This window comes from Dasypus novemcinctus, chromosome 30 (assembly GCF_030445035.2).
Source record: "Dasypus novemcinctus isolate mDasNov1 chromosome 30, mDasNov1.1.hap2, whole genome shotgun sequence".
NCBI lineage: Eukaryota > Metazoa > Chordata > Mammalia > Cingulata > Dasypodidae > Dasypus > Dasypus novemcinctus.
Genome location: NC_080702.1, coordinates 10,936,634 through 10,960,149, shown reverse-complemented (window position 1 = coordinate 10,960,149; position 23,516 = coordinate 10,936,634). Strand labels below are relative to the sequence as shown.

Below are 23,516 nucleotides of genomic sequence, written 5' to 3'. Positions count from 1 at the left end.
AGGCCAGCAGGTACCGATCACAGAGGCCAGGGTCTGGTAGGGATTTTCTGGGTTAAGAAATTGCACAATGAATGGCAAGGCAGTAGGAAGCACTAGTTCTTAGGAAGCAGTAGTGCTTATGAAAAAAGGCCCAGCTGGGGGCTGAAAAGCTGCATTTCAATCCCCTCAGTCCCCTCAAAAGGAGAGAATTCTTGTATATCATGAATAGGGATCCCAAAGCATGAAATCTAATGTACAGATTTGACCATTGGGCATAGAAGGAAACTGAGGATGCAAAGTTCTGCCTGCCCTTGGACCATGTGCTAATAATCTTCCTTTGTCCTTTTCTTTTCCACATTGTTAGAATTGTTCTATTTTTTTCTGTATCTAGTGCTCACATAAATCTAGAATTTGCTCTTGAAAATGACAAGTTCTTATCTGGTGCTCAAACAAAGCCTCAGTCAAAAAGGAGAAAATGTTCTTCCTCCAAAGTGGTAGAAAGGCAGCCACTTCCCTACCCAGGGTCAGGAAATGGTCCTGGCAAATGGAAGTACCTTCAACTTCTAAATCCAGTAGTCCCCATGGGTGGGCTCTGCTCCTTCTAGGTGTATTGATACTGAAGTGCACTTTGCTCTGTGAAAGGGGATTTCTGTGTTTGCTTCAATAAGCCGGGGAAGGGTGGCTGGCTCTTTTTGCTTTTCCCTTCTAAAATAAACTGATGACTGCATGATTTCTTATTTGAATGAACAATGTGAGAGGCTGCATCTCGTTTCAATTAACACTGTAAATGAAAGAACCAGTCGCCAACTCCGAGGCTGTAGTTGAAACAAGATTTTAATAATAAAATATTCACATCTAACATTTACTATTTACAATAATAAATAGCCCAGACTGTCTGGTGGGGAGGGAGGTGCCTGCCTGGCCAGGACCACTGTAGTTGGGGGTCAGCAGAACTGCTTGGCCAGGCAGACCTGGGCAGGGGGACCCTGAGGCTGGCAGGTAGCAGGACCCAATTTGATTTTCCCCTTTCAGAATTTGGGTCCCTTCAGCTTCTTCCCCAGAAAGGCTGAGATAGCTCTCTTCTTGAGCTTGGTGTCCATGGGTGAGGTCTGCTTCATAAGCATTAATTGATACTTGGGCAAGGGAGGCATCACATAATACACTTTGGTGCTATCTGGGATCTGCAGCACTGGAGAGTGGGGCAGAGGGGTGGTCAGCTGTGCTCTGAGGGACCACAGGACACCCCAATCCTTTGTTCCCCATGAGAGCAGGCCTCTGCCAGGGATCTGAATCCCCCAACCCAACTCAAGGACCAAAAAGGAGCCTCTGAATGATGCCTGCCTGTGGAAAGACTCTGCAGAGGCACAGCTGAAAATGAGGAACTCTTGTTTTTAAAGTGACTCTGACTCATCCCTGCAACCTCAGAATGGAGCTGATAAGATTTCATCTATTTCCCCCTTCATTGCACCCCCTGATGCCTTCACTACTCAGGACCTCAGAGCTGAAATTGGATTTCTGGAGCACAGTGCAGGACTCCCAAATCCAGCACTACCCAGGACAAGACACTAGGGCCCAGGGAAGGGCAGCCCTGGCTCAGGCCCTCCCGAGCAGGGTCCCTGAAGGCCTCCAGGACCACGCAGTGCCTGCCACCCAGCAAGGATTTACACTGATCCCATCTTCTCCTTTCTTCCTGGATAGAGCCAGCTTGACAGAAACTCTGGGCTGAACTCCTGCTCCAGCCTCAGTGGTGTGGCTGCTCATCTCCTTTCTTAACCTCTCCAGGCCTTGGTCTTCCTGTTCTGTAGGACAAGTCGTTCTGCCTATTTCACACCCCACAGCTCCCATTTCCCATTCAAAAGACAAGGGAGGATTTAGAACCAACTTCTAGGAGTGGTGGGAGTCATTTTAATATGGCTAGGTTAGTGGCTGGGAGAGGGGATCAGCTTACTGACAAGAATCCAGTTAACTTTATTGTGCACAGACATACCATGTGTGCAGACATTGGTTGATTTTTTCTCCCCTTCAGGAATGAGAAGCCAGCCCAGGGGCTTAGGAAACCTATCTAAGGGTTCAGTGTCCAGGACACCTGGCTCTGGGTTTATGTTGTGAAGATCTTTCAGTTTTCCACTTTCTAGAATAATGAGTCAGTTCCCAAGAACCTCCAAAGGGGATCAAGGAGATTTGGTCCAGTTTGCCCTATCATAAAGGCATGGCCTGTAGCATGTTTGGTGCTTGTGTCCACCAGTCATGGTGCAGTCACCCCCTGCTGTCCAGAAGGCTTCCTTCAAGTTGAGCCCCTCTCCTTGGCCATCTTTCTCTTGATTCAAGGTGAAAAGCATTTTCTCTTGTTACCTCAATGTTGTTAGCTTTGAACTGGGTTTCCCAATGCCTGGGTCATGTTGAGGAAAAGGGACACAAGGGAGAAGGAGCAGGTATGGAGAAGAGGCTGTGGGCCCTGAGGGCTGCTCTGGGAAGTCTGGTTTGTGGGCAGGGTGCTACCCGCACTGCTGTCAGGTACACTGGGGTGAGAGGGCCTTGGAACTTCAGGCTTGGGACATAGTGCTTCTTCCAACCACTGCCCCCTCCTTCTTGCTCCCTGACTTACTTTGATCCTCTGAAATGATTTGCACCAGCATGTAATCCTCTGGCTTTTCCCCATCCACATTGAGTTCTTCCATGGCCTTGTGGATCACAGCTGGAGCTATTTCCTGGTTGGACACCTGTGGCAGATCACAGGACAGGCCCTCAGGGCATGGGTCCTAGAGACAGCTCCCCCACAGTGCAGCTGCCAGAGACCCTATGGAGCCACCTCTGGTCAGGACTGGGTCTAAGGGGCCTCACCATCTTCTCTTGCTCTTCTGGGGAGACCTCCATGGAATGAAGGGGTTCTTTCCATTCATTCCTAACCCCAACTCCTACAAGAACCTTCACCTTTGTCTTGTGGCTGTTTCTCAGGGTGTCCAAATCCCTGCCCTGTAGGCTGAACCCTGTCCCCTGGGTCCTCAGTCTGCACAACTGCTATGGACTTCCAGGGCCCTGGGTACAAAGGATGACTGTGCAGCAGAGGGTGGGAAATGAGAAGTAAAATCTGGGCCTCACTCTATTTCCTCATGCCTCCTAATCACAGGAGGTGGCTTGCCCTCAGGGAGTGCCACTGCTCCAGCCCTGGCCCTCCAGGACACTCCCAGGGCAGAGCGTACAATATCTAGTCCAAGCTCTGATATCAGAGAGGAGGAGGGGCTGGATGACAACCTACAGCACACGAGAACTGCCCCAGGCTCCAGGATGCAGCTGTGATCAGCAAGTCCAGGCACAGTTACCTTGACCATGAGGGCCCAGCAACAGGCAGGTTTAGGACAAGGATCAATCAAATGACAGCTTAGTAAAACCACACCTGCTCCTTGCCAAAAGAGAAGTGCAGCCTGGGGCATGTGTGCAACATGGTAATTCAGCCAGCCTCTGTGCATTGCGGGCTGGGATGGCTCCAACTGCATGTGCCATCCAGGATCTGACTCCTGCTCACATCTTTTTGGCCACCATCCTGGGACAGACTCCATAATCCCTCCAGGGTCATAGCATCAGACCCTCATTGGCCTGTGTCTCCACACATAGGTCCAACCTCCATTCTGAAGCCAAATGCCACCTGCTGTCCCTGTTCTGCTCTAATCCTCCAGTGTCTCCCATCTCCCCCATGAGAAAGTCAAGCTCCATTCAGTAGCTCAGAGGGCCTGATGTGACCCAGCTCCACAAACTCTCTGACCTCAACTCTTCCCCTTGACCCCTGCTCCTTCACCCTGGCCCCAGGCTGTTCCTCAGACTGGCCAAGCACATGTCCCCCCATGGGTCTGGCAGGCTGTACCCTCCATCCTCCTCTTTGGGGCTGCCTTAGAGGGCTTTTGCTATGGCTTCCTCAGCATGTCAGACTCAGCCACTATGTCCACTATCTGAGGCCTGACTGCCATCAAACTCACACTCTTCCTGTCTCTGGAGGTAGCTGTCTATCCACTAACACCAACTGGGAAGTCTACTCCAGCATGGCAAAGAGGGAACATGCCATTTCTTATGTGTCTACTGCCTGAACCAGTGATGGGCTCCAGGGGAGAGTTACACATCTGGCTCACCATGATGCTTTTGTAATGCTGGCCATTGTCCTCCTCCAGGCTGACACGGACAATGCAGTAGTCAATCACATGCCACTTATAGCATGGTTGTGGGTTGCAGCACCTGGGGATGAACCATCTGACCCAGCGTTTGATGGAGGAGGAGGAAGAGAATGTTTCTCTGGATGCCGATGTGACAACAGAGTTCTGTGTTGATTCAGAGGTTGACTGCCCCAACTGTGGGTGACAGCAAGATTAGCAGAAGGCCTGGAGCCTTGGAACTCCCTAGGACTGCTCTAGAATCTCTAGGAGGGTCTAGAAATTCTGTAGGAGTCAACAATTCTTGGCCTCTTTCTGGACCCAGACAAGGCCAAGCAGGCAAAGGAGAAGAGTGAGGACAAGGGCTGACATGGGAAGAGGTGGTCATTCACCTTCATTTCATGGTCATCTTGGGGCTCTAGGTCATGGTCGAGGTGGATATTCACCTTCGCACTAGAGGAGCCGGCCTCGTGTGTGGCGGGTGAATCAGCTGCATCCCCACTGCTGAAGACAGGGCCACACTGGAGCTGGAAACTCGAGTAGGGGTTGCTGCTGCCACTGGATTCAGTGTCTGGGGCCTGGCAGCTAGAAGGATAGGTCGGCTTACCTTGGGGTCCTCCCCTGGAATGCAACCAAGCTTGTCCCCTGCTACCACTGCACCTTGCTAAGGGGTCATTCCATTAATAGTAGACAGGGTCTCTGATTCACTTGGAGATCATGCAGCATCACCCCATTTCACAGAAGAGGAAACTGGCCCAGGAATGGGGCAACTCACCCAAATCACAGGCTTGGTTGGGAGTGGAGCTGGGATCCCCAGGCTAAACTGTCAGGCTCCCCAAACCCACACTTAGCCTGAAGCTTCCATGAGTCCTGAGCCAGCCCATACTTGCCCACCCTTGATGGGGAACTCACTCTTCACTCCAAGGCTTGATGCCTTCCAGGTGGTGTTTGTCCTTAAAGTTCTTACTGGCCAACTGGGATGGGGGCTCCAGCTCACAAGACAGGTGGTAGCTGCAGGGCAGAATGGTGGCTGTAAGGTCCCAGGAGCCACACCTCAGGTCTCCCTCCCAGGGTCTGGACAGCAGTTGGCATTTGAGTACCCAGCTGTCCTCAGGCAACAGGTCCTATGCTGACCCAGGATCCTCCGTGGTGATCTCACAGCTATAGTGGCCTGATGCTGTCTTGGCCTCACCTCTCTTTCTTGCTGAGTTGCTTCATGTCTCCAAACCAGGCCCCAAATTTCTCACTGGGCATAAGGGAATCATAGCAGCAACCTGCCTGGAGCTGCTGGAGCTCAGCAATCATCTAGTATTCCTATGACCAGAGGGAAGGAATAGTCACTGCTGAGGCCTGGGTGGTCTTCCTGGGTGGGATAGGGACCAGTGGCTGTTTTGCTCCTGTGGCTTCCCCAATCCCTCCACTCCCTTCCAGTCTCTAACTGCCCTCAGAGCTGAGTTCACACAAGTGATCCTCCATGAAGTTGTCCTTCATCCAACTATATCCTTCACCCTTGAGAAGGAGGCCTTGGTCCTCTCTTTTCTCCTCTATATCTCCCCATCACACTAAGAGGAAGCTGCATGCAGTTTGGGGGTGTCTTGCCCAGGAGGGTCTCTGTGTTCCATCCCATACCCCACCCCAGCCCACCCCAGCAGTGATGGCCACAGCTACTCACCTTCCTCCTTTTTTCAAAATTGACCATCCTTCCCTGGAAGACAGAGTTGTATCCACCATGAAGGGGCCCACATTCATTGCCATGCTCATCACCACACCTGAGCCCCTGTCTCTCTGCATTACTGCAGGGTTCAACATGAACAGGGCAGTCCAGACAAGGGATGGAACCAGGAAGACTCTGGGCACCAGGAGTGGAGACAGAGAGAACTTCTAGTCCCAGGCTCTGATGACAGTGGAGAGATGGGCTCTTGGACCAGCCTCCTTTTACTTGTCTGCAAGAAGGCCATGGCACTCCAGCCCCAGGGAGGCTGTGAGGGTTCAGGAAACCCTGTATGCCCACTGGTGAGAACTCAGGGCTCAGGGAATGGCCTCTCCTTCCAAACCTCAGTGTCCCTTTCCCACCCTGCCCCTGTCCCCAGGCTCACTTACTTCTAAATACTCCTGTATTACATTGTCCACCATCAAAAATTGGGTGAAATGTTCCCAGGCATGGGACAATGCCCTCGATGACACCCTGTGGCATTGGGTAGGGTGGGAATGAACACAGGCTCTGAGGTGTGCCCCAGACCATGCCCCAAATGCTACTTAGTCTCAGACTTCTAGGACCACACAACCTTCCCTGGACAGTGTCGGACACTTAACTCACACCCCCTAATTTCACTTCCAGACTCCAAGGACCCCAAACTCCCTTGTAATCCCTTCCCAGCACAGGCTTTTCTTAAGTCACCAAGTTTAATCCCCACCACCACCCAATCAACTCTGTGTCAGGTCTTACAGGTCCTTATCCTGACTGGCTGCAACTAGTCCCCCAGGATTCCCACTGCTCACACTCCTAAAGGTTCCAGGGACATTGAAGGGAGGCTTTCCAGGTGTAGGGGTCCAGAGGGAAGGACTCGAGGAGAGAACCCATGCTGACTTTGAGGCCACCCCTCCCTGACCGTCCCAGACTCATGCACACTCACCATCTCTCCCTGCTGCTCCTTCTTCTGGGTTCTTTTGGGTTTCATCTCCAGGGTTGAAAACTTGGAGATCTCCTCCTGCCGGGGTTGAGGATTAGGTCAGTGAGGCCCGCCATCCCTCAACTATTGTCCCTGGGGTCTTGGACACCCGAATCAAGTGGGAAGGTGGACATCTGCTGCTATCATATGCCTGATATCCCCTGCATGACCTTGTGTAAGAGGACTGGCCTCCCTGGGCCTCTATCTCTGTTGTAAAGACAGAGACCTGAACGCCCTCAGCAGGAGTCCAGAGGGCTTAGAGTTGCATGCTAGCAGCAATGATGCTCTGGTCATCATGCTTTACCCCTCAGAGTCATGAGAATGCTCAACCATGTTCCTTTTCTCCCTTGAGCTTCACCACCTCACTGTGAGGGTGGCAACACTAAATGGTCATGCCTCATTTCCACATGAGGACACAGAGCCCCATGCGGTTGTCAACTTGGAATGATTCACTCAGGGCATCAGAGGACACCATCTGTTCCCGAGATGGAGGCCACGTCTGAACTGACCTCTCCCCACCACCAACCACCACTAACTGGTGTCTGGTTCTCCCAGCCTCTGAGTTTGGGTTTTAGTATCATAACATCCCAGCCTTGGAGCTTGAGGATGGAATGTCTCCAGAGGCTGAGTTGAGCAGCACCTACCTGCTCCAGACAAGAGAAGTGGAGACCCCAAAGTCTACCTGAAGCCATACCAAAGGCATCCCCTCTCCAGAGGTCCACTCAGGACATTCTGTGTGCAGACAAGTCTAGCATCCACTCAGGAATGGGTCTCCATGGTTCCAGGTCTGATTACCCAGGTAGGGTGAATGCTGCCAGAAGTACTTAGCATTGAAATTTTGCTTCCTCTTTAATGTGGAAGCTTCTAGTTATGCTCAGGAAGGACGGCCATGGTTTCCAGTCTCCTAAATATTTCTCTTAGCTCTCTGGCACACATGTCATTCATCACAAGGCAGTTATGAAACCCTCCCACTGAGATGGAGTCTTCTCATCCTGCCAGTTCATCATCTCCTCCTGGAATGTCCGAGCCACCTCCACTGAATGACAGCCTACTGCACTACAATGGCCCCTCACCAGCCCACAAAGCAGGCATATGCCTCTACATCTTCAGAATAGGCCAGACTGGATTTGTTCAAAGAAACTTTTAGTGAAAAACTAACAGCCCCACCACCTGAGCCCTGACCCTCCAGCCTCCTCTTTACCTTGGTGATGAACTCACAGCTCTGTGGGAGGTTGTTCTCATTGGAGACAGTCTCAGATAGCATCTGAAAGAGGTGGAAGCTGTCCCTGGGGGAGGGAAAGAAGGAAGGAGAAAGGTAGGAGTGGGTAGGAGGCTGTAAAGGCTAATCCATTTTAGTTTAGCCAGCTGGGACTCAGACTGCTTGGGTGGGTGGTGCTGAACCTGGGCAGCTCTGAGTGTTACAGGACATCATGGGATTTGGGAGCTAGGCTCTGAGGTGGGCACAATGGGGCCCCCCATCCCATTTCTTTTTTTTTTTTTTTTTTGAGGTTTGAGTCAACCAGTGAACTTGTTTATTTCATTTTAGCATTTGAAAATTAATAGTTACAGCATTCTGTTTTTCCATTTCAGGAGAGTATCTTTCTATTATGCAGAAAGATTCTTTCATAGAACCTGACACAGAATATAGATACATGGGGTCCCAGTTCAATCAATGTGAAGAATCTTTAAAATGAATTTCACAAACATACAGTTTATAAGGCCCAGGGGAGGAATTTAAAACACGACTGCTCACAAATAAGCAATCTTGATTTACACCTTCCATCTCTAAAATTTCCTATGGGGTTGAAATCTTTTTGAAATAAAGGGATTTGAGTTTTCAAACTGCTCCTCTTGAAAGGACCACACCTGTTTGAAATAGGATGGATTTGATGAATGCTGGGGGTAAATACCCAAGGTGATAATGTCGACTTCTGACTGCAGAAGGTTTGATGGCTGAATTACCACCTGGATTTGCTTATCACAAGTTGATACAGTATTGCACATACTGCAGGCTATGACTTTGTGCTTCCAAGCCATGCCACATGGGAAATACAGGTAATGGAGGCCATGCATACCTGGTAAGGTGAAGAGTTGCTGCCTGGTAGGCCTTACTGCTTAGGGATCAGCTACAAAAACTGGGGACAAATACTACATGACCTCAATGATATGAAATAAACAAGCTGCCCTAGATAGCAAGAGACTGAATGATAGGCTTACAGGAAATCGGAGGGTGGAGGAAGGATATGAGCCGATGTCTGCAGGGGTGGAATTTAAGACGAGATGGTGTAAGCTCCATAAAACCAAGCTGTCTGCATTGTTCGTCATTACAAGCCCAGAGCCTGACAAGAGCCTTGCATATTGTAGGAGCATAATTCCTGTGGCCCGACCTTTTCAAGCATTTTTGTTGACTGCAGCGCCACCTACTGCTACGTCGGAGGAAAAGCCATCTTTTCACTTGCTGATGCAGGAGGTACCAGGAACCAAACCCAGGACCTTGTATGAGAGAAACAGATGCTCGACCACTTGAGCTACATCCACTCACCTATAAGTTATCTTTTGACAAGTATGAATTATCCCTCAAAATTAAACCAACCTAAGAGTCCAGAGTGAAGATGAAGATCAAGGAAGAAGAAAAGGTTGCAAGATTCCACTGAAAACAAACTTCCTGACTTTATGATTTTTTTCCATGGTTTGCTCCCACCTTCTTATTAGTAAATTAAATTAATAAGTTGTCTTTAGATCTCCCATCCCATTTCATGATCATCTGGTTCTGATATGTGTAAATGTCAATGGATAGAGGGTGGTGCTGACAAGCAAGCATTTAACATGCTTCCATTTGGTTCAACTCTGTAACCTGCAGAGGAAGCAACCAGTGATGAGGTAGAACAGTTGATCTCATCAACCTAGAGCCTCAGCCCACCTGGCCAATGCCCAGGAGCCACTGCCTCCCCAGCCCCCTGAAGGGCAGTGTGCAGCCCCCAAAATGTCCCTGGCCCAACCTGGTGTCCCACAAGTGGCCTGCCCAACTGGAAACTTCCTCCCATGTCTTCTTAAGATGGTGAATTGATTGGCTTTCAAGAGCAGAGAGGATAGCATAGAGTGAGGAGAAGGTCTTGAGGGTTTGGCACTCCTGGGAAGGGAGAAAGAATGAGCAGTGAGATGGGGTAAGGGCACCCCCCGGCTCTAGTTTCAGACCCTCAGCTGACATCTCCCCTCTAGAATGAGACAGACACACAGAGTGACCCTGAGGGCATGCTGTGGACCCAGACAGGCACACCCACACTCAACCTGAGGGAGTAGCATGGGTGGGATGTGAGGATATCGTAGGGCTCTGCTACAGGCCAGGGAGGGCCTCAAAGACTGAGAGTCGATAAGAGCATAGAGGGGGCTCCAGAACTACAGAGAGGGTCCCCTGAGCAAACCCTGGCCACCTCGATCCAGTGCTCCACCACCCTGGCCCTGTCCTGAGCCTTCATGCTCTGGTCCCCAAGGCAGGTTGTGATGACGCAGTTGGTCACATGGTTGAACTGGGTGATGATAGCACAGACGGTGGGGGCTACATGCTCCTGGCCCTTTTCATTGTGCTGGGACCAGGTGGTGCCCAGACAATGATAGGGCACTACTTTCTTGAACAGCTCCTGGGGAGAGATGTCAGCCAGCCCCACACCCATCCACCTTAAATCCTGAAGGTCCTCAGGACCCAGGCCAGGATCCAGTGGTCTCAGCTGGATTTCATCAGGATAAGGACAGAGTGTGTTCTCTGTCCCTGTGGGGACCTAGCACTCAAGTGACCCAGGGCCCAAGCCTAGAGGGGAAAAGAGAGCTGCACTTTCAAGTCCCTCTCAAAAATTCCAGCATGGGAGGTGCCTCAAGCCTCCTCAGGCCCAGGTGGCACCATGTCTCCTCCCGGTAATGCCTCCTGGGCCAGCTAGCAGTCATGAGCATGGTCCCTATGAGGGCCATAGGCTTTGGGTGCCTGCCAAAGAATCCAGTGCACATCTGGGTCTTTTTTTTTTTTTTTTTTTAAGATTTATTTATTTATTTATTTCCCCCCCCTCCCCTGGTTGTCTGTTCTTGGTGTCTATTTGCTGAGTCTTGTTTCTTTGTCCGCTTCTGTTGTCGTCAGCGGCACAGGAAGTGTGGGTGGCGCCATTCCTGGGCAGGCTGCACTTTCTTTTCACGCTGGGCGGCTTTCCTCATGGGCGCACTCCTTGCGCGTGGGGCTCCCCCACGCGGGGGACACCCTTGCGTGGCAAGGCACTCCTTGCGCGCATCAGCGCTGCACATGCGCCAGCTCCACATGGGTCAGGGAGGCCTGGGGTTTGAACTGCGGACCTCCCATGTGGTAGACGGACGCCCTAACCACTGGGCCAAAGTCCGTTTCCCGCACATCTGGGTCTTAGTATCAATGCTGTGGAGACCCCCCGCACAGAGAGGCCACCCATGGAGCTGGTTACACCTCTATGAGCTCCCTTCAATGCCCAATGGCCAAGCCCCCCCCCCAGGCTTTCTATTTCTTTGCTCTCATGTAATCTTCACAGTCCATGTGTATGGCAGGTATGTTTAGTGTCCTATATCTACTCTCTAGAGAGGAGAAGTGCGGGTTTGGGATTAATAAATTTGCTCAGGTTACAATGTTGGGAGTGGAACCAGGCTTTGGAACAAGATCATAAGATTCTGGGTCAGGGTATCCTAAGGCTGGGGCAGCAGATCCTGGGAGGAAGATCCACCCAGATCCACCCTGCCATTCCCAGGTGCTCACCGCATCCATCATTGTCAATTGCTGTGCCACCAGTTCAGGAGGGAAAGCCAGGAGATTAGCCTTCTCACTCAGCAGGTTCTCTGAGGTCTCAGGCCAGGGTCTGCAAGGTTCTGATGGTGTAACCTAACTTGTTGCTGACTTTAGCTCTGGCACTGGTTCTGGTGATTCTGCCAGACATGCCTTCCCCTTGAGAGCTGGTACTGGTGAAGGTGAAGAAATAGGCTGTGCCTCCAGAATGGACACTGGTGCAGCCTGTGTAGGTGGCACTGATGGCAGTGGTGAGATTGCCTCCAGCTCAGGAAGTTGTGCTGCAGATGGTGATGTGACTTCCTCCAGTCTGGCAGCAGGGGCTCCATCTGGGGATGGAGCTGGCTCTGCCTGCAGAGTGGTTATATGTGCTACTTCCATAGGTAGTGGTGGATGCAGTCACCCCTCGGGCTGAAGTGTGGCCCGGCGGGGGAGTGGCCGCGGCAGGCCAAGCCGCTGCCCCCATAATAGGGTGGCTGGTCGGACTCACCGCCACCCCTGAAGGAACCTCGGCATGGGCGCAGAGTGCCCTCGGGTCTCCCCTTCTCGGCAGCCATGCTTCCGCAGCCGCCCCTCCTCCCGGGTGGCGCCACCCGATGCCTGTGGGGCAGTACCCTTCTTCTTCTTTCTCCCTGCGCAGGCGCAGGGCGGAAAATTCCAGTCTGCCCTTTTTCCCTCCCCCCGATAGCAGCAGGGGGAAATGCGGTCACCCCTCGGGCTGAAGTGTGGCCCGGCGGGGGAGCGGCCGCGGCAGGCCAAGCCGCTGCCCCCATAATAGGGTGGCTGGTCGGACTCACCGCCACCCCTGAAGGAAGCTCGGCATGGGCGCAGAGTGCCCTCGGGTCTCCCCTTCTCGGCAGCCATGCTTCCACGGCCGCCCCTCCTCCCGGGTGGCGCCACACAATGCCTGTGGGGCAGTACCCTTCTTCTTTCTCCCTGCACAGGCGCAGGGCGGAAAAATCCAGTCTGCCCTTTTCCCTCCCCCGACAGCAGCAACAGCCAGGCGTGGGCGGGAAACTCAAGTCTGCCCTCCACCCCAGCAACAGCAGCCACCAATCCCTAAGCCTTGCCCCTTCCCCCAGCAACAGCGACAGCCAATCCCTAATCACCACCCCTCCCCCGTCCAGTACCGCCCACTGACCTTTCACCGGCAACCAATCAGAACAGGGCATGACTTCGACCAATCAGCCTTCCCCAGCCCCTATAAAACTGTTGCCTCTCCCTCAATAAAGTGGACCTGCGTGTTTACCTCGTCTCCGCGGTAGTTCTTCTGCCGTGTGCCCTCCAGTCCTGAGAGCCCCCGACAAGGGCCTGGCCTCCCTTGTCCCCAGTTCGTCGCCTGCTTCTCCGGGCGACCCCTTCGTCGCCGGCTTCTCCGGGCGACCCCTTCGTCGCCGGCTTCTCCGGGCGACCCCTTCATCGCCGGCTTCGCCGGGCGACCCCGTCAGCCGAACCGTGCAACCCCTTGTGAGACCGATCCCTCGTCTGCTGCCGGACTGACCCCTCGTCCCAAGCGGGGCCGACCCCTCGTCCCAAGCAGGACCGACCCCTCGTCCAGAGCTGGACCGACCCCTCGTCTGCAGCCAGACCCCACCTCTACCGACCGAGCAAGCCACCGCAGCTGGCGCCCAACGTGGGGCAAGGCAACTCCACCACAGCCTCACTCCATAACCTAGCAGCCCCCCCCTCTCTTCTCACCGTGGGGCTTCTCTCGTGCAACATTGCTGCTACCTGAGCCTTGGCTACCTCATATGATCCACGGCAGTCTGGGAGAATCGCTGGATGGCTTTCTCCTTCCATGTCGGGGGCTTATACCGACCCGCTATGATTAAGAGGAGCCTTGGATTTCTCGGGAGCACGTGCTTGCACGTCTGAAGTAATCCTACCGCAGCCCTACGCCCTCCTCTCTTCTCACCTTGGGACTTCTCTCATGCAACATTGCTGCTACCTGAGCCTTGGCTACTTCATACGATCCACGGCAGTCTGGGAGAATCGCTGGATGGCTTTCTCCTTCCATGTCGGGGGCTTATACCGACCCGCTATGATTAAGAGGAGCCTTGGATTTCTCGGGAGTGCGCGCTTGGACGTCTGAAGTAATCCTACCACAGCCCTACGCCCTCCTCTCTTCTCACCTTGGGACTTCTCTCATGCAACATTGCTGCTACCTGAGCCTTGGCTACCTCATACGATCCACGGCGGTCTGGGAGAATTGCTGGATGGCTTTCTCCTTCCATGTCGGGGGCTTATACCGACCTGCTATGATTAAAAGGAGCCTTGGATTTCTCGGGAGCACGCGCTTGCACGTCTGAAGTAACCCTACCATAGCCCTACACTCTCCTCTCTTCTCACCCCTATCTTTTCACTCTGCATTGCTGCTCCTGAACCTTGGTGACCTCATACGATCCACGGCGGTCTGGGAGAATCGCTGGATGGCTTTCTCCTTCCACGTCGGGGGCTTATACCGACCCGCTATGATTAAGAGGCACCAATAAAACTCTCAGGAGTGCGTGCCTGAGCACCTCCACCCCTGCCTTCACCTCTGCCTCCTCCCCTCCGTGCTTGCTCCCCTTTGCCTTGCTCCACTGCTCGTCGTCCCACCCTCCCCTCGTCGGGGCCTTCTCTTGGCCCACGACCACCGTCGGAGCCCCACCGGCTCTGACCCCTCATCTCACCACGCACCTCGGCTCCCATCACCGCACTCTCAAGGTAAGGGCCCCTTTTCTTATCGGCTCCAAAAGGCCATTAGCAATGGGTAACATCCTATCTGCTAAGCAAGCCCCACAAGTTCGGGCCCTCGCCGGTCTCCTAGACACTCAACCGGTGTAAGATCTCTTTCAAACAGCTTCAAGTATATTGGGACCTTCTTCTCCCCTTTAATCCGTGGCTTACCACGTGTCAGCTTTGGGACCCGGACACCTATACTCGCCTTATAGATAGGGTCACTTCTGCTGTGGAGCAGGAAGGTAAAAGATTCCCTCCTGGCTTATTACAGGCAACATGAAGTCCAGAAGAAATCTTGAAGGGTATAATCTATGATATGCTATATAAAAAAGGATTTAAAAGCAGCTATACCAAGAAAGTAAGAGTTATGAGTCAACTGTAAATAAATTATATATTTCTGTTAATGTGTTGTAATTGTTCTGTGTTTGTCTGTCTGTTCGTTCAATGTCAACGTATATTGTGATACCTCCAGATGGTAAATATAAATTACTAGAAATCTTTAAAAGAGCTCTATTCAAATGGCCAAAAATTAAATAAGCGCTTATATTAATACTTAAGTTTATTATATTAATACATAAGTTTAAATGTTAATAAGATATCTACAATTTAAAAAATTGTAAGTCTTAATTAACAAAATTAACTGTACGTCTTCATAAAAAGTTGTTCTTGCCTAGATTAAAATGAATAACTTATTTTTCTTCACAGGGTAATATAAAGAATGTAAAACTTATATGAATATTAAAAAGGTTAAAAGTTTGTAAAAATGCTAACGGAAATGTAATAAGTTTTGCAAAAAGACGTATTTTGTCCTAAAGTAGGATGGCTAATTTTTCATAAACTCTTGAAACTTAATTTGCATGCGGCAAGTGTAAAAGGTATTGTGATAACTTTACGTAAGGGGAATGTGTTCTGTAGAGATAAAATTTATCTTCAATAGTTTACATTAAGGTATTAAATGGCTAATTCCAAAAGGTCATTCTTAAATATATATATATAAAACTGAATTGATGATAATAATAATAAAAGGTAATTTTATAACAGGAAAGATTAACAGCAACCAAGCTCCCCTACCAACTTGCTTTTAGGAAACGGTTTCTAATATTGCATGCTACTAAGTATTTAAAGAAAAGTTATTCTTAAGGAAACAGAAGATGATTTTGTCTTTGCAGCCATTGTCTATTTAGCAACACCCCTCGCTATCGGCCTAGCCACTGTTGTGCCGGACGATTGGAACCTTAAACAAAGACTCCTCCTCACTGTCATCTTCCTATCTATCGTTACTATATTTACTTCCCTCATTCTCCTTCGTTTATAAAGCAGTCTCCTACAAACCACAAAGCTTCTGTCTTAAACATACCATTCTCAACCCTATCCTCTAAATGATCTTCTCACTTCCCCCACGGTCTTTAATACTTTATTTCTTCCTCATAACCTTTGCTTTCTTGATAATATTTTCCGCCATCTGTCTAGCCGCTACCGCCCCAGAAGATTGGAACCTCGGCCAACGAATTCTACTCTCCATCGCCTTTCTGTTTATTATCCTCTTTTATGCTTTACTCCTTATCTTCCTCCCATAATGACTTCACCAAGCCTCGTCTTGTCCAAAACCATCACCCTTCTTTTCCTCACATCCCCATTGCACTCACCAACCCCAGCCATCAGCCTTTTAATTGGACAGTAAGCCTCTGGCAGGAAAAAGTAATCCTCTCCTACAATGTCTTCGCTGCCAAGGAGAGATAAACTACCTGCAACGCGCTGTCATCCTGGACTTTTAACAACAGATGGATCTTATAGCCGCCGAGATCAACAAGAATTGGACATTGGCCACCCTTGCTTGCAACGGCAAGATACCCCCCCCCCTAAATTGTACATTTATATCCCCATCATACTCACCTCCCTCTTCAGCCCCGCTTCCCTCATTGCTTACTGCCTCTTGGGCCTCAGCTACTTGTTGCTGCTGCCATCCTGGCCCTTATTTGAAAAGAATGGGGAAATGCGGTCACCCCTCGGGCTGAAGTGTGGCCCGGCGGGGGAGCGGCCGCGGCAGGCCAAGCCGCTGCCCCCATAATAGGGTGGCTGGTCGGACTCACCGCCACCCCTGAAGGAAGCTCGGCATGGGCGCAGAGTGCCCTCAGGTCTCCCCTTCTTGGCAGCCATGCTTCCGCGGCCGCCCCTCCTCCCGGGTGGCGCCACACGATGCCTGTGGGGCAGTACCCTTCTTCTTCTTTCTCCCTGCGCAGGCGCAGGGCGGAAAATTCCAGTCTGCCCTTTTCCCCTCCCCCGACAGCAGCAACAGCCAGGCGTGGGTGGAAAAATCCAGTCTGCCCTTTTCCCTCCCCCGACAGCAGCAACAGCCAGGCGTGGGCGGGAAACTCAAGTCTGCCCTCCACCCCAGCAACAGCAGCCACCAATCCCTAAACCCTGCCCCTTCCCCCAGCAACAGCGACAGCCAATCCCTAACCACCACCCCTCCCCCATCCAGTACCGCCCACTGACCTTTCGCCGGCAACCAATCAGAACAGGGCATGGCTTCGACCAATCAGCCTTCCCCAGCCCCTATAAAACTGTTGCCTCTCCCTCAATAAAGTGGACCTGCATGTTTACCTCGTCTCCGCGGTAGTTCTTCTGCCATGCGCCCTCCAGTCCTGAGAGCCCCCGACAAGGGCCTGGCCTCCCTTGTCCCCAGTTCGTCGCCTGCTTCTCCGGGCGACCCCTTCGTCGCCTGCTTCTCCGGGCGACCCCTTCGTCGCTGGCTTCGCCGGGCGACCCCATCAGCCGAACCGCACAACCCCTTGTGAGGCCGATCCCTCGTCTGCTGCCGGACCAACCCCTCGTCCCAAGCGGGACCGACCCCTCGTCCCAAGCGGGACCGACCCCTCGTCCAGAGCTGGACCGACCCCTCGTCCGCAGCCAGACCCCACCTCTACCGACCGAGCAAGCCGCCGCAGGTGGAGGTGGTGATGGAGCGAAATCAGCCTTAGGAATTTCCCATGTGTCTGCTGCAGATGGTGGATGTGGTGCCACAGTTTGCTCTGGGGGCATCTGGAGTTCCGGAGCTGACAAATGAGCAGAAGAAGAGGTAGGTTCTGCCCTATGAATGGCTCCAAGTGTCTTTAAAATACAGAGAGGATACCACAACCTCTAGGGGAATATCCAGCCCAAGAAACTGTGCCTAGACTGCAGTCCCCCAGGTGACTACTCTGAGGCTCTTCCTTGCTCCTGGCCCAAGAGCAATCTCTGTGAGGTCCTGCCTATTGATCAAGCCCTGGCCCCCAGCCCACAAGATCACACGCTACCACCCTGAGCCTCCTCACCATTTGGGTCTGCCTCAGTGGGTTCATGATGACTCATTTGTGACAGCAGAACCTCAGCGTGATGTTCCAGGGCAGAGCCAGGTAAATGCACCTGGGTATAGCCCACCAGCAGCTTGAGGCAGGGAGAGGCTGCCAGTTGTACGAAATCTTCAGGGTACTTATCCAACCACGTACACAGCAGGGAGGAGAGGGTGCTGAGGGCAGGTGGGTGGGCAGTAGAGTCAGAAAGTGGCCTGTCTGCCACACTGCCCCTGCGGGACTCTTCCACTGGGTCATAAAGCCCATAAGGACAGGAAGGGTTTGGACTGGTTTGTTATTAGTCTGGCACTGACATACAGTAGGAGCTTCATCAATATGTGAGTGAGGAGGGGACAGGGTCTGTCCTGTGCTGGGCCCTCCTGGCTCCCACCCAGTAACTTGTGGCCTAAGGAGCTGCCTCATCTTCTGCCATGTGTCATGTGTCTACTCTTCCCACTGACACTGCCCTTCCAAATGACAGGGGCACAGCTGGCCCTGCCATCCATGCAGGAGGCAGACAGGACTGAGGTCCATGGCAGATTTAGAGCAGGTTGCTCACCACCTCCTGTCATGGGTCTGCATGAAATGGTGTTTTAGGGTCTTGGGGCTGTGGTGGGGAAGGGCCCTCTCAGGGACCAACAATGATCCCACAGGGTCATCTGCAACCAGTGCCCCAGAATCCCACCCACAGCTTCCTCTGATTCCTTTCCAACTGGGAGGAAATCCCTCTGGACTCAGCCCTTCAGGAGGGCCATAGAATAAGTAGGGTCCAGTGTTCTGCCCAGCCCTTCCCTGCCACCAACCACCCAACTCCCCACACTGGTCTCAGGTGAGGAGAATCCCTGCCCCTTTACCAAAGTGCACTCACTTTTTTATGTCAAGACAAATGTCATGCTCACCACTGCCATGGCATTTACATCCATATCTAGGAGAGACCGTGAACATGTCACAACTAACTTACTGAGTGTACTCCCTGCTTAAGATGACTCGTGTTACTGCCTGCAGACCCAACTCAAATGGAACCCAGAAGAGCAAGGAAATTTGTCTGCTTTATTCACTGCATGAAGCTACATGCTTCAGAAAGTGTCTGCACCTAGTAGACACTTGATGTATGCTTGGTAAAGGACTTAGTCCTAAGCAGCACCTTCTCAGATCTAGGGTGATTCTGGACCCCTCTGGTGGCCTACAATGATCCCTGCTCTGACAACACCAAGGAAGGAGGCACTGAAACCTCTTTTAGAAATGAGAAAACTGGGGTGGGTAAGGGGGAGTGGCTGTGAGCTTCTTCACTGGGAAGAGGAAAGTCCTGCCTAAGAACAACACTGCCCCTCCAGCCTCCCTGCCCACTGAGCCAGGCTCGGGGAAGCACTTTCCATGGGTTCTCCCCAGTAGTTCTTACCATCAACCTTGAAGGCTTTTCCTTTAACTGCTCCCATTCCCAAGGAGGAAACTGAGGCCAGTGGGTGAAACGACATTTCTGAGACACAAGCATGTTGGGGGCAGAGCAGTCAAGTGGCCAGGGATGGGGCTGGCTCTCACCTGTGGAACACCCAGTCCAGGACCTGCTTGGTGGTGGTGAAGACCCGGTATGTTCCGAGGAAGATGTTGATGTACATGAAGTCGCCCTCCTGGAAGGCGGGCACCAGGTGCTCCACCAGCTTCTCCCAATTGCCTGCCTTGACTGTGCATACCACGGGGTTCTCCTCCCTTGTGAGGGTTGAGTTATTCTTCCTCTAGTGAGCGCCAGAGGAGGCACGTGGGGTCAGAGTGAGAACTGTGTACCCTTAGGTGGGGCTGGGGCTGTGGGCAGACCTGCTGTCCCCAAGCCCTGAGTGACTTGAGGCTGAGGGGGTCATGGGTGCTTCTAGCAGAGGAAGGTCCTTGGCCTTGCAATGGAAGTTGAAGTGAGGAAATAACTGAAAAATGAGATCCTAGACCCAGCAAAGGGCAGATGCCTGGAGTGTCCCTGGGGGAGAAAGACCCCTGCAGGCCCGAGGATCTGAACAGATGCCTCAGGGATCAGCAGACCAACCTTGTCAATAATTAACTTTCAGGACTCCAGTGCTCATAGGGTCAGAGTCACAAGGCTGTGCCATTTGCCACCTGACCCCAGATCTGGAAAATGAAGGAAAATGAAAAGACCCAGTTCCAGGCAGGGTGCAGGGACGCTCCTGCCTACACAGACAGCAGGTGGTAACTGAACTCCTCTACCCTTAGGGAAGTTTTCTGGCCCTTGTGCTTGAGAGTGATGTCTGTGTGTCCTCTGTTCAGCCATCCCTTTCCTGGGAGCCTCTGCCAGGGGCAGGAGGGATCAGTGGCTTGGGGCACGTGGGAGGTGTTCAGGGCAGCAGTGCTGATAGGGCCATAGGGAAGGACCATTCAAGGTCCAGCAGCACCAAGTCTAAATCACTGCTCGAAGCTGCCTCCCTTCTGGAATACTGGGCAGCCAAGTCAGGCCTCAGCACCTGACGTGGGAAGGTGAAGGAGACAGATACCCAACATGGCAAGAACCCTTCTAAGTGAGAGGAGCAGTCAGGCTTGATGCAGGTTTTAAGGGACAGTCATGATGCTGCTGCTGGGGACATGGGACCAGGGAGTGGAAACAGAAATACAGCAGCAAAAAGCACACATGTATGAGGTGAGCCCACCCCTCAGCCTACCCTGAAGGGAAACCCATGGGAAAGACTCCTCTCTGCTCTTCCTTTAACCATTTGAAGTGACCTGCCCTCTGGCCTATGGAATGGCAGTGTGGTGGGTGATTGGTGGGGGCCCAGATTCCTCAGGAAGTGGGGTATTGGGCCACTTAGGGGTTAAAGCCCTGGGAGAGAGAGCAAGGGAGTGGCCAGGGTGGGAGACAGGCCCTGCAGTGCTCCCCCACTGTTTTAGGACCCGAATTGGCACCTGTTCCTACCTGGAACCAGTGCTGGCACTTGCTTGGGCCATGAGAGGTCTGTATCTTCTGCAGAGAGATGATGTAGATGAGGTCATCCCCCAGCTCTTCGCTGCCCACCTGCATAGAACTCTGGGAAGACATTGCCCAGGAGCCGGACCAAGAAAGTGAGCTAGTGGCCTGCCCTACTCCACAAGGGAAGAGGGAAGCTGTACCCTGTTTGGGCTGGGACCAAGATCAGGTCCAGGTGGGCATCTGCCTTCCCCTCCAGCCCCACTGGAGAGCAGATGACAGCTGAGTGCTCAGCGTTAACACCGGGGCACACAGGTGCCACCTCCAAGATGAACCTTCCCACCCTTCCAGTCATGACCAGGCAGGTGACAGAGAAGGACCTACTAGGTTCCCATCCCTGACTTCCTGCTCCTTCCCAGGGTGACCCAATGCTCATGACTTCCACTCACTGGGATTTGGATGGGAAGTGGGGCTGCCCAGGCAGGAGCACAGTAGGGGCATGTGCTGAATTGGCTGGCGCTGGGCCACCTCACGTTACCTTTGGGGACCTCCTGGCCGATGACCAGAAGCCTTGTGGCTGAGACCTGAGCCAATGTCGAAAGCGATGGCTAAAGGACTCATTCCTGGTGTGATTGAGGCTGGAGCCTCATGAATTGGTAACACAGCAGGAGAACATAGTTCCCTCTTGGGTGTCTCCTGCCAAGTGAGCTTGGAAGGGGCTGCCTGTGGAATCTGGGTGCCTAGTTACCAGAGTTCCAAGTTCTGCTGTGACGTCTCACCCAGGAAGTGAGGTCACCTCCTTAGTTCCCCTTACCTGGGCCCCTCAAAAGATCTCCACAAAAGTCCCTCTGCATGTCTGTCTGTCTATCCTCCTTACCTAGATCACCTTGTGACTGGACACAGTTCTGCCAACATGTCCCTCCCCACAGCTACCTGGGAAGGCCTGTGTGCAGCTGGCGTCCCAGATATGAGGAGACCCAGCTGAGTTCAGACCTGGCTACTCCTTCCTTTCAGTTTTGTGACCCCAGGCTAATCACTGAAGCCTCCCCAGTCTCCTCACTGATGCAGTGGGACTCATTCTAGCATCTGCTTCCTGGGGACATCATCAAGTTTGTGGGGAGAACACTGCAACACCCACAGTCTTGTTTCCCATGTATCTAATACACAGACAGACATGGAATAAACAGGAAGGGGATGGACATAACAAGAATACAACTCAAAACAGGGCTGGGGAGGGCCGTGTGATCTTAGGAAACTCACCTTCACTCCTGGATTGCTGCCTCAGCCTGTACCATGATATGGTTGTAGTGAGATGAAATTCAGCCATTGTTGCTGGGCCAGAATCCTTCCAGAGGCTTCCCTTTATATTTAGAGTCAGTTGCAAGTGCCTCCTCTCAACCTCTGTGGGGGCTGCCTGTGCCCTGGGTCCTGCCATCTCTGCTTCCAGGTATGAGCAGCCTCATATATTCCCCTTGCACTGAGTCCTGGCCAAGTGATTTGCTGCTAAACAAAATAAAATGGCTAAGTATCAGGATGTGCCTCCTATAACTTACACAAAAGGCTGTTCTGTCTTCACTGCTCTCCCTGTGAGTGAAGTCTCCCTCCCTTGGTCTCTCTCCCACTTAACATGAATCCTGCAGATCAGCACAGCAGGGCTGGGAAGCAGCTCCTCCCCCAGCTGAGCCTCAGTGGAGGCTCTGCCCCCAGCAGCTGCCTTCCCAGCCTCCTCTCTGGCCAAACTCCCTCTGCCTCCCACTCTCCCCTGCTGTACTTTCTCCCAGGCACACTCTTCCCACACCTGTGCAGGGCTGGCTCCCTCATGGCATTTTGGTCACAGTGTAAGTGTCACCTCAGTGTGTCCTTCCAGGCCTTCCCACCTGGTGGTCCCATAGCCCTCCTCGCAGCACCCTGCTTAGCCTTCTCTAGAGCACTTGCTCTTTTCATGAACTTGCGTTTGCTTTCATGCTTTTGTCCACCTCCTGCTGAGTGGGGACTTCAGGGGTTCTTTTCATCCACAGCCAGGACCAAGCACAGACCTTGTTGTAGCATGAGTGCTTGGTGCACAGGTGCTGAATGAATACCTGAGATGACCTCTGGAGCCATTTAACAGACTCTGCCAGCTCAGAATTTGAGGATGGAAGCTAATGACAGGAGGTGCATGTTGTGTCTGAGGCAGGTGGATGGCCAGAAAGTCCTCTGGATGACTCTCAGTCTCCAAGGTCTCAGCAGGCACAGTGGGCACAGCTGGTGATGAGGTTGCCTGACCCCTGCTGGCCAGCATTAGCACTGCAGCTCTTGGTGGGATATCCACAAAAGTGATCATACACTTTGACACTCCTCAAGGCAGCGGCTCTCCTGGGCCCCTGGAAGAGCAGTGGGTCATCACAGAAGGACCAGGCTGAATGGGCACTTCCCTGAGTCTGTGCTACCATTGTGGACCACACACTCTAAACACCCCAAAGTGCTGAGGAAGAGACTGAGGCCTCTCTCCTTGTGCGCTTCTACTCCAGGGAGATGCTCAGCCCATTTCCAGATGCCCAGAGCCCCTCTGACCCCAGGCTTGTCTTTTCAAGGTGGTGCTGGACTGTCCCCAGCCATGCATGGTCCTGGAACCTTGGGGATCCCCTTGTCATCAGCTTGGCATCTTCCCCTGTGTTCATATATGAGTCCGTGGGCAGGTGCTGAGAAGAGTGGGTGCTACTGCCAGCAGCAGAGCTGCCTCCAGCATCTTCCTCAGTTCCACCTGCTCACTCCCCAGGTGTCCTCTCCTCCTCTGACCCCAGCCCCACAGTCCACACCTGGGGTGTCATGTGTGCCCTCCCTGATCTTGCTGCACATTGATCGGTGAGCAGGCAGCAGCAGCATCAAGTCCTACGACTCTAAGGGAGCAGGCCCAGCCTGCGATGTGGGCTCAAGTTCACTGCTCTGCCCCATTCCTCTTCCCAAGCAGGGCCTTGTCCCCTGGCCTGCTCACTGGTGGAGGGG

General features: G+C 52.6%; 1 protein-coding gene across 1 annotated transcript; it reads right to left on the bottom strand.

The window, feature by feature from the left end:
* Positions 1-1,007: 1,007 nt before the first annotated feature.
* LOC131276662 (ral guanine nucleotide dissociation stimulator-like) lies at positions 1,008-20,663 on the bottom strand. The gene is given in 15 exon segments (XM_071212729.1): positions 1,008-1,168; positions 2,585-2,699; positions 4,511-4,703; positions 5,031-5,129; positions 5,311-5,432; positions 5,791-5,823; positions 6,219-6,264; positions 6,266-6,303; positions 6,752-6,826; positions 7,989-8,073; positions 9,787-9,917; positions 10,210-10,425; positions 11,550-11,649; positions 19,169-19,362; positions 20,541-20,663. Coding segments are annotated over 15 exon segments (1,731 nt in total).
* Positions 20,664-23,516: the final 2,853 nt, after the last annotated feature.